The 10,761-nt window shown below is 37.9% G+C and overlaps 1 protein-coding gene across 1 annotated transcript in view; it reads right to left on the bottom strand.

Moving 5' to 3' along the window:
• Positions 1–10,761, bottom strand: part of CHD8 (chromodomain helicase DNA binding protein 8) — a 65,457-nt gene that overhangs the window by 24,418 nt on the left and 30,278 nt on the right. Inside the window, exons 6-11 of the mRNA XM_006772359.2 lie at positions 7,268–7,450; positions 7,118–7,186; positions 6,382–6,437; positions 5,796–5,913; positions 4,236–4,319; positions 792–929 (exon numbers count right to left, since the gene is read on the bottom strand). Of these exons, the coding sequence (XP_006772422.1) occupies positions 792–929; positions 4,236–4,319; positions 5,796–5,913; positions 6,382–6,437; positions 7,118–7,186; positions 7,268–7,450 (648 nt within the window). The remainder of the gene's footprint in view (positions 1–791; positions 930–4,235; positions 4,320–5,795; positions 5,914–6,381; positions 6,438–7,117; positions 7,187–7,267; positions 7,451–10,761) is intronic.

The raw sequence follows: 10,761 nt of genomic DNA, 5'->3' as shown, positions 1-10,761 counted from the left end.
ATGTATGGAACTGGAGAGCATTATGCTAAGCAAAATAAGCCAGTCAGAGAAAGAGAAAAATCACATGATCTCACTCATTTGTGGAATACAATGAACAACATAAACTGATGAACAAGGACTGAGCCAGAGACAGAGAGGCATTGATTGGACTGTCGGGCTTTTGAGGGAGGGTAGGGGAGGGTGGGGGTAAAGGGGAAAGAGCAACCAAAGGACTTACATGCAGGCATAGAGGCCTAACCAATGGACACGGACAACGGGGGTGGGGGTGGGGTGGGTGGAGGGTGATGTGGGGACAGGGACACATATGTAATATCTTAATCAATAAAAAATATATTTTTTTAAAAAAAGAAAGAGACATATTAACTAATAATAATATATGGACCTTATTTATAATTGAACTCAAACAACTTAACAAAAATTAGGAGAGAAGCAGGGAAATATAGTGATTGGTTATTTGATGATATTTAGGAATGGTTAAATTTTTTCAGGGATAATAATGGTATTACTTATCTTTAGGTATAAACACTGAAATATTTGCAAATGAAATATAGAAATCTGGGATTTGCTTTAAAATCTGGGAAACAGGGAAGTGAGTGGGTAGAGATATAAATGAAACAAGATTGGCTATGTGTAATTGTTAAAGTTGGGTGATGGGTATATTATTTTTTCAACTCTTGTATATGTTTGAAATTTTTCATAATAAGCTAAAACAATATAAACTTCTATAGGAGAAAAATTAAGCCATTGCCTATATGGACTTTATACTCTAGTTTAAATGCAAATGTACTTACCACCCTTTTGAGTTCTGGGTGCCTTGACTGGATGCGTTTAAATTCTCGAATCTTGCCCTCATCAACATCCTCTTTCAGCTCCCACGTACTATCCTCATAGGGCAGAGAGCACCATTTCACCAGGTAGTAAATTACGGGCTAGAAGAGAAGAAGTCAAAGCCTTTATACACTGACTCTGTTATCTGCTGTTGTAAAAGGATAAGCATTTGACTATAGAAGTAGATCACAAAATGTCAATACCTTAAAAAGATGCTGTAAAAGTCAGGCAGAACATACATTCTCACCTGCTGATGGCTTTAATCATTCTTCCATACAATTTATTAGAATCTGTTTCTAAAACAGGTAAGTAGTTTCTAAAACAATAAGCACTGAAACATTATGCTGATCAACCAAGACAGGAGAAAAAAATCTATTTTCCTATATATTGTGTTGAAATTAGGTTGAAATTAAAAGATATGGCTCTATTCCATACTATTCTCCTGGCACTAAATTTGACACAGTAGTAGCCAAGCTACTTTTAGAAGTAGGAACAGCCTAAACCCATAGGAGCAAAGCAGGGTGAAATCAGTGGGCTTCTGAGCTCTTGCACCTCTCTGAGTGAAGATGCTACTTCAAAGAGCAGTCATACGATAGAAAAGAGATTTCCTTGAGAACTTCAGAAAACTAGGACATAACTAGAGAGCTTTCACGGAAGAGAGATAATAGTGAAGAGGAAGAAAAAATGCTGAAGCTCCAACTACAGTATTATGCTTTATGTATGCATTCCACTGCAAGGGAAGGGGCAGTGACCAATGGTAAGCGGCTCGTATCCTTATGACTCGCAATGATCACTTCATAAATTGCATTTCCATTTTTGGCTTATATGAAGCAAGAAGGGCCTAGGATAATCAACAGAGGCCTCTAATTACCAATTTATGAAACTGGCAGAAAGGTATTTCCAGTTACAGAATAAGGATCCCTAGAGTTAATCTAGTTGCTCTTATACCTTTTTCTTTATTGTACTGACTCACAGGTCATTTTCTTTCTTTTTTTTTTTAAATCCTCACCTGAGGCTATTTGCCCATTGGTTTTGAGAGAGAATGGAAGGGAGAGAGAGACAGAGAGAGAAACATTGACATAAGAGAGACATATCGATTGGTTGTCTTCACACATGCCTTAACCAGGACTGGGGATCAAGCCTGCAACCTAGGTACATGCCCTTGACTACAATCGAACCCAGAACCCTTCAGTCCCCAGTCGACACTCCTTCCGCTGAGCCAAACTGGCTAAGGCTCACAGGTCATTTTCTATGTAAAGCCACTTGTCCAGGTCACATATTTCCAACATCATAACTTACTTATCCATGGACTTTAATATTTATTGTAATACTAGAGGCCTGGTGCATGAAATTCGTGCATGGGTATGGTCCCTAGGCCTGGCCGGCGATCAGGGCCGATCTGTTGGGCGACTGGCAGTGATTGGGGATACTGCTCGCACTCGCCTAGGCTGGCCTGGCACCACCCCCTGCCGCCGTCAGTTGGGGCCTATGGGCTGGGGACAGCTTTGTGTTGAGCGTCTGCCCCCTGGTGGTCCGTGCACATCATAGCGACAGGTCATTCTGTCGTTGAGTCGATTTGCATATTAGGGTTTTATATAGATAGATTTATTTCTACTATGAGGTAATGTAAAAAGGATAATAAATTAAACTGACTTTGGAGAGGGGAATAATGGGTACAAAGAATGCTATTATTATTCAATATTGGGAGCATAAATTACAGTACCAGTATACTAAAACATTTTCATCTGTCATGCTCATCGCAGCACATTACAAAGGGATCTAATCAAAAGCCAATTACTTTGGAAGGGTAAGTATAGTGGCAGAGAACAAGGCGGAGAAGGTCAACCTCCTGAAAAGCCTACATAATGAAGAGGTAATATGGAAATTGACCATCACACCATAACACCGTCACAAGATGGTGGCACGCACAGCAGGGGCAAGGCTGGCAGCAGCTTCCACTGGGGTTCTGTGGCCCCACAAGGACACAGGGGTTCCAGTGGCTGCTTCATGCGGCTTCTGCTGGGGTTTCCGCGGTCCCACATGCATGCCACGGGGGTGGGACCCGGTGGCTGCTGCACACAGCTCGGATGCAGGGCATTGGGGTGGCACTCCAGGACTCAGGGCCATCCCGTGGCGGAGGAGGAAGGGGGGAGAAGGGGAGGAGTCCTGGGTCTCACATGAAACCAGTCACTAGGATAATAATAACTAACCTGTTTTGATAATTGGTCTGTTCCCACTCACCTCCCACAAATAAAAAACAGTAACTCCCACTCCAACCCAAAAAAGCAGAATATATGTGATCCCAGAAATGCTTGTTATGATTTAAAGACATATGGAATTGTAATAGGCCTTAGATATCTAAGGTCTACCTAAGTGACCCTGAAGGCTTATAAAATAAACTTTGTATTTTATGGTGGGAAGGCTCTGACTTTTAGGTTCTATAAGGATGAGCCCAGTTCACCACTCAGTACTGATAGCTTAACAAGATTCTGTTGTTTTCTACTCATCTCGGTGTAACTAATAAATGTCAGATGTGATAAAAATTTTATGAAATATGGACCTACAAAGCCAAACCAACAACTACTACTTAAAGTGAAAAGAAAATGAAGTTATAAGGAAGTGGTTAGTCACAGCCTAAATAAGTTTAAAATAAATTTAAATGAGAGAATGCTGAATTCAATGGTGGCGTAGATCTCTATGACTCTTATTTGGAAAAAAAAGGTGATTTATAGATCTATATTAGCAAGTGTTTTAGCATATTTAAAATCTGCTCCCCAATCTAAAAAAGCTTTAGTGCAGTGATTCCCAAATCAAGCTATACATGAGAACCCATTGGAGAACCAACTTAAAAATACAGATCACTGTATCCCATCTTAGACCTACTAAATATGAATCTGTGGAAGTAGGACTCCACCATCATTTTAAAGGGACAGATTCAAATGCAGTAGGTCTGTTTTAATAACAAATGAAAATGCATTTAACTGATGGTAAGCTCAGGAAATAAATAACTCTCTCAACAACACAGAGAAAGCTATTAGCCTGTATAAGTATTTTTAATTCATAAATTTAGATCTCTGTGAAGTATCCCTCCCCCTACCTCTCACCCCCAAGTGAATGTTGAGGATCTCCCATATAAAATCTGAGAAAATGAGAACAAGGTTAATGAATACTTGTAAACATAGCTCCTAGTACTTGTAATGTATGTTTACTAGTAACTTTATGGAAATCTTTCCTTTTAGTCTCTCTCTTTACTCCCTTTCCTTCCCAGTATCATTCTAAGAATCCCTCTGAAAAAAATGTGAAATACCTTTTCCATCTAAGGGATTTTTCTGAAAAATAAACAAAGGACAAGAAGACCAGCAGAAATCTTTATGAGGCCTTTCATGTTCCTCTATGACCCAACTCACCTCCCCATTGTCCTTGTCAATACTGTGAGATTCATCCAATATCCTGTCTACCTCTACGTAGTCTGGATTGAAGGGCTCTTCATCCTAGAGAAGTTAGGAAACCCAACAATAAGATCAAAAGGAAGTTCCACATTTTCGTATCAAATCTTATAAACCTACCTGTGTCTGCATACACCTTCTTGCCTATTTATTACCAATAGCGTCTCTTCTCCCTAACACAGGCCATTCTCTCCGTATACGCTTTGGTTTAATCCTTTCTCAACTTTTCAGGAATCTCTCTACTGTACCATTCCCATAAACACACAAATATGTTCCATTTGACAGCTTAAAAAGACTTCTTTTGACTCCACATCCCCCTGCACCTATTTTTCTGTTCTCCTTCCTACTTGAACTTTCTAAGAATTCTAAATACATGTATCTCCAATTCATCACCTCCTTCTTTATTTCCTAGCACTTACCACAACTTGAGTTATTTTTTAATCTCCCTCCCCAGACAGTGAGGTGCATGCAAACACAGACCTTGCCTGGTTTGTCTACCATAGTGACTAGCACATAATAAATGATGAACAAATGAATGACTAATCTGATTAAACGCCTACCTATAAAAGGCAGATTTAAATGGCATCTGAGTTAGTAGAGCTCGGTTCAATGGTCACAAACTGTACATCTAACACCAGCTGGAATGGGATTAGCTCCATTGTACATTTCACAAATTAGGCTTTAAAAGAACATGGATGAAAAACGCAACCCAATTATTATTATTTTCATGTAAAAAGAAATTATAAAACCTGCATGGTCCTACTTGCCCTAGGTAATGTGGAAAATAATCCATTTATGGGCAAACCTGGTAGTATAAAGTTAACTTCATCAGACATATTCAGTCAGAACTGTTTTTTAGCTAAAGCTACACGTTATTGCGTCTCTCAATCTTTTTTTTTACTGGACCTTATCCCCTTTACCTCTGAGAAGCTTTGGGAAAAATAATCCTTTCTCTCAAGGCACTTAGTACTCTACATAAATATATAAAGATGAAAAATTCCAGTTTGGCAAAGAGATATGTACAAAAACTTTCAAAACAAAATGGAGAGCTAAATATGTCTAAAGAGACCCTTACGCATGCTCCAGTATTTAGTAGTAACACTATATATGGGAAATTAAAGTTCCTTTATCACTATTTCTAGTTATACTGGATTAGAAATTTGAGAAAATAAATGCAGTCTCTTAACAATATGTTTGCTTACGGCTACCGATACCATCAACTGCTGAAGATCAGCATTATAGATATAAGAATGCCTCGAGTAGACCAGGGGCTGGTTTATCATCCGTGTTGAAAATACTTCATGACTACTAAGCAAGTCAATATTAAAATACCCTATAATAAGACGACCATATTTAGACCTGGCCAAACTCTGCATGGGAAAATTAAGGAAAGTTCAAAATCCAATGCATATTACTCATGTATACAAAGCAACTGTAAGTCTTTTAAAGAACCAGTCAAGGCTGATAACCCAGTAATTTATGTTTCTATAAAATAAGTAGGCAATACCTATTCCTAATTACCTCATGGAAGAAGTGTCTCATCTGAGCCATTTTGGTTTTGAAGCGCTTTAGTTTTTGATGGATCCTCTTATCTTTCTCTAGTTGAGAGATGGTAGCCCATTCACAGTGCAGATAGGAACTGAAGGGGATGGAAATAGTCAATCATCGTGCAAGAAAGGGGAACTGACAGGCTGTTATTTGAGATTTGGGGATTAGCAAGAAGCCGAGATAATGACTACAAGCTTAAATCAGAGATATGCTCTTAAACTTGCATTTGCAGAACACAAACAACCTGGTCTGAAGCGGGCTTAAAATTTCCCATTTCTAACAAGCACCCAAATGATGCTAATTCTGCTGATCATGGATTACACTTTGAGTATCAAGGAGGATCAGAAACCACCCTCATCCCACCTTCCTGCCGGGAAACCATAACAGTCATGTCAATTCCTAAACTTCTCTCTGAATAGCCACTTTTCCTCACTAAAAATAATTTGGGCTAGGAGACTATAAAAAAGAGACACATTCCCACCCAGGATAGACTATATAGGAGAACTTTTTACAACCCTGTGGAGTTTGGGGTAAAAAGCTTTTTGCACAGATCACATACTAGTTCTTGTACTTGACAAAGAATTCTTCAGCTTCAGTATATTGTCCAGAAGGAAGCTGAGAAGAAAAAATTTACAGTTATTAATACTTGGTTAAAGAAAGAACCTTTAATTTTAACCATACATGGTAGAACTTCCTATGAATGCTCCCAGAATATATTATTGACTGAGGGATTAAAAAACTAACCTGGTACTTCAATACTAAAGGCATGATAGGAAAAAAATAAGCCTTTACCCATTATAAACAGAGAAGCAAAAGAAGAGGCAATAAGACAGTTCCTATTTTCGAACTAACATTCCTCGATCATTTCTTGCAATTATCCTGACATCCAAAGGTGCTCATTAAATAAAGCCTGTGAATGTAGTACTGGTTGACAGATAGAGACTTCCATATGGGATAACATAGACTTGGAGAGTATTATGCAAAGCGAAATAGGTCAGACAGAAAAGGGCAAGATCCCCATATGTGGGATATGAAACAGAAAGCAACAAATAAAGTCATAGACACAGACAACAGTATGGTAGTTACCAGAAGAGAAGGGCATAGGGAGAGGTTGAAGAGGGTGAAGTGGGTCAAGTATATAGTGATAGAAGGAGACTAGACTTTGGGTGTTGAGCATACAATACAATGTATGGATGATGCAATATACAGATTATAGAATGGTACACCTGAAATTTATACATTGTTATAACCCAATAAATTTAATTATAAAAAAAAAAAGAAGACAGACGCCTCACCTCCTTCTTCACAATCCGCATAGAAAGCACTTTGTCCACAATGGCTGCATCTTCTTCACTGGGATTCTCCTGTAGCAGAAGGTGCAGTCAATAGAGAGTGTGAGCAAGCAGCTAGACAAACCTGACACACTGCTTAAGTAGACAGCTTACCACAAAGAACTGCATGGAAGGCAAAGTCTCGCCATCTGGTTCCTGCACTGGTTCAGGAAGGATAGGCTCAGTTTTTATTGGACCAGTTACATCCACTTCTTCTTCTTCTTCATCATCTGTGATCTTTATATCCAGATCCTCTGTATATTTTTTTCGCTTAACTTGACGGTTTGAGCGTCTCTTCTATAAAGGCAAAAATTATTAAATTACCTTTAAAATTATTTGCCCATTGTCATACTTAAATTTTACTTCAAAATCCCATGAAAAAAATCAAACCAAAGGAAGATAAAAAGCTTATTTGTCAAACCATGAATTTTGTTCTATGTACTGAATATAGTATAATATTTTGCTGAATTGCTTTATCATATCAAAGAACCAGAATCAAACTGAAAGAAACCTGGGAATTACTGGCAAAATGCTTTGGGAAATGAAACAGGACTCTTAGTCTGCACGGTATAATGTACTTTATGCCAGGAACAACCCTGATGTGCAACGATACAAAAGGAATATTTTGTTTCTTAGTTTTAATTTTAAAGTGTTTTTGTTTTATTAAATAGAATCATATGTATTGTTCTTCTGTTTATTTTTCTAGTTAACAATGTTTCTTACATGTGTTCTCCATATCAATATATTTTAGATCGACCATATTCTTTCAAGTGGTTGATAAAAATTTTTTTAAATATATTTTTTATTGATTTCAGAGAGAAAAGGAGAGGGAGTGAGAGAGAGAGCTAGAAACATCAATGATTAGGAAGAATCATTGATCAGCTGCCTCCTGCATGCTCCCCACTGGGGATCGAGCCTACAAACCAGGTATGTGCCCTGACCGGAAATTGAACTGTGACCTCCTGGTTCATAGGTTGATGTTCAACCACTGAGCCACGCCAGCCAGGAGATAAAAATCAATAAAATATATTAAAAAAAAAGAAGAAAGAAAAGGGGGCCCTAGCTAGTTTGGCTCAATGGATAGAGCGTTGGCCTGAGGACTAAAGGGTTGTGGGTTCGATTCCAGTCAAGGGCACATACCTCGATTGCAGGCTTGATCCACTGCCCTGATCCAGGCATGTGTGGAAGGCAACCAATTGATGTCTCTCTCACATCGAAGTTTTTCTCTCTGTCTCTCCCCCTCCTTTCCACTCTCTCTAAAAACCAATGGAAAAATATCCTGGGGTGAGGATTAACAACAAACAATTAAATGGAGAAATAAAAGTATTATTTTTAAATCATAATTCTATCACTTGAAAACACAAATGAATCAAATGAGTTACTATAAGCAGAACTTCTGAAATTGAGCAAACTTGCTTGGCATAAAATCAATTTTTTTTTTTTACTTTGGAGTTTTGGGATTTTATTTAACTGGGAAATAATAGGATCCAAAACTTTAAGATCTAAGTAAGACTGAACTCCCCCCCCTTTATTAATTAAGGTATTACAAATGTGTCCTTATCCGTCCATTGCCCCCCATCCCCCAAATCCTGCCCTCAACCTCATCCCCTGTTGTCTGCGTCCATTAATAGCATTCCTACATAGACATAACCAGAAAATACAATGAATCTATGAAAGAAAGATTATCTACAGGATAAAATTTAGTAAAAATACATAAAATCTATATGATTAAAACTTTAAAACATTATAGGAAGACACAGAGAAGACTTGAATAAATAGTAATACATACTATTCTGGAAAAAGAACATTTACTTCTCCCTAATAACATAAATTTGACAAAACAAGATTAATAAAATTTTTAATGAGACAAGTTGATTCTGAAATTCAAATGGAGAAATAAACATTTAAGAGTAAGCAGGAAAAATATGAAAAAGTACTAAGGGGCCTTAGCAGATATTAAGGACAATATAAAGCTATACTAATAACAAAGCTTGCTACCTTTCCAAGGAGAGATAAACAGGTCAATTAAATAGTGCCCAAATTAGACTAAAATATTTATGTGGATTAAGAACATGGTAAAAATAACACTTCTAATCAATGAGGAAAAAGTAGATATTTCATAAATGGGATTGAAAACAAATGGCTAGCATCTAGGATGGAAGAAAAAAAATTACAAAAGGATCAAAGATTTAATAGTAAAACAGAGACACATTTCTATATAATCCATTGTAAACAAGGTTGAGACAAATAATAAAACTGATGCAGCCCGGCCAGTGTGGCTTGGTGGTTGATTGTCAACCTATGAACTGGAGGTCACAGTTTCCATTCCCAGTCAGGCGACATACCCAGGTTGCAGGCTCCATCCCCAGTAAGGGGCATGTAGGAGGCAGCCAGTCAATGATCCTCTAGCATCATTGATGTTTCTATCTCTCCCTTTCCCTCCCTTTCTAAAATAAAAAAATATATATTTAAAGAAAAAAAACTGATGCAGAAAATACTATATGACACGTTTCCTAAGAATAAAGAATTTTTTATAGGGATCTCATTTTATTTTTTAAAGATTTTTAACTTGATTCTTAGAGAGGAAGGGAGAGAGAGAGAAACATTGATGTGGGAGTGCAACATCAATTGGCTGCCTCCTGAATGCCCCCTATGGGGGATTGAGCCCACGAGGGCATGTGCCCTGACTGGGAATCAAACCAGCAACCCGGAGGTGCACAGGAATTCATACACTGTTAGTGAGAGTATACATGGGCATGGCCTCTATAGAAGAAAATTTGACAATACCCTTTGATCCACCAATTCCACTTCAAAAATATTACCCTACAGATGAATTTGTACACGTGTACAAATTTCTGTAACATTACTTATGGAAAACTAAAGAACTGGTTAAACAAATTATGGCATAGTCAAAAAATGGAATACTGTCAACAAGATACAACTACAACTGGGGGTGCACATAACCCACAAGCAACATTCCTGGAGCACAGACCTCAGATGGTCTGGACTTAAAATGGATAAAAGACTTAAATGTAAGTTAAAAAAAAACAACACATAAAAATCCTAGAAGACACAGGCAGTAAAATCTCTGACGTCTCTCAGAGCAATATTTTTGCCAATACGTCTCCTAAGGTAAGGGAAATAAAGGCAAAAAAATAAACACACAGGCCTACATCAAAGAAAAAGCTTTTGCAGAGTAAAATGAAAAGAGAACATATATGGGAGGACATATTTGCCAATGGTACATATGATACAACTTATAAAACTCAACACCCAGAAGACAAACAATCCAATTAGAAAATAGGCAAAGAACTTGAATAGACACTTCTCTAAAGAGGACAAACAGATGGCCAGTAGACATAAAAAAAGTGCCCAAAGTCACAAATTATCAGAGAGAGGCAAATTAAAGCTACAAAGGCATATCACCTCACACCTGTAAGAATGGCAATCATCAAGAAATCAACAAACAAGACACAGCTGATTCTCACAGCCAATTGGCCTGGAGATCAATTCCTCTCAGTGATACCTACAACAATCAAGGCTTAAGTACAACAAGACTGTGCACAAAGACCACAAGAGGGTGCACCAAGAGTGTCCTCCTCAGGTAA

Source organism: Myotis davidii, unplaced genomic scaffold (assembly GCF_000327345.1).
Source record: "Myotis davidii unplaced genomic scaffold, ASM32734v1 scaffold666, whole genome shotgun sequence".
Lineage (NCBI taxonomy): Eukaryota > Metazoa > Chordata > Mammalia > Chiroptera > Vespertilionidae > Myotis > Myotis davidii.
The sequence above is the reverse complement of the archived record's forward strand: the minus strand, read 5'-3'. Positions and strand labels throughout refer to the sequence as shown.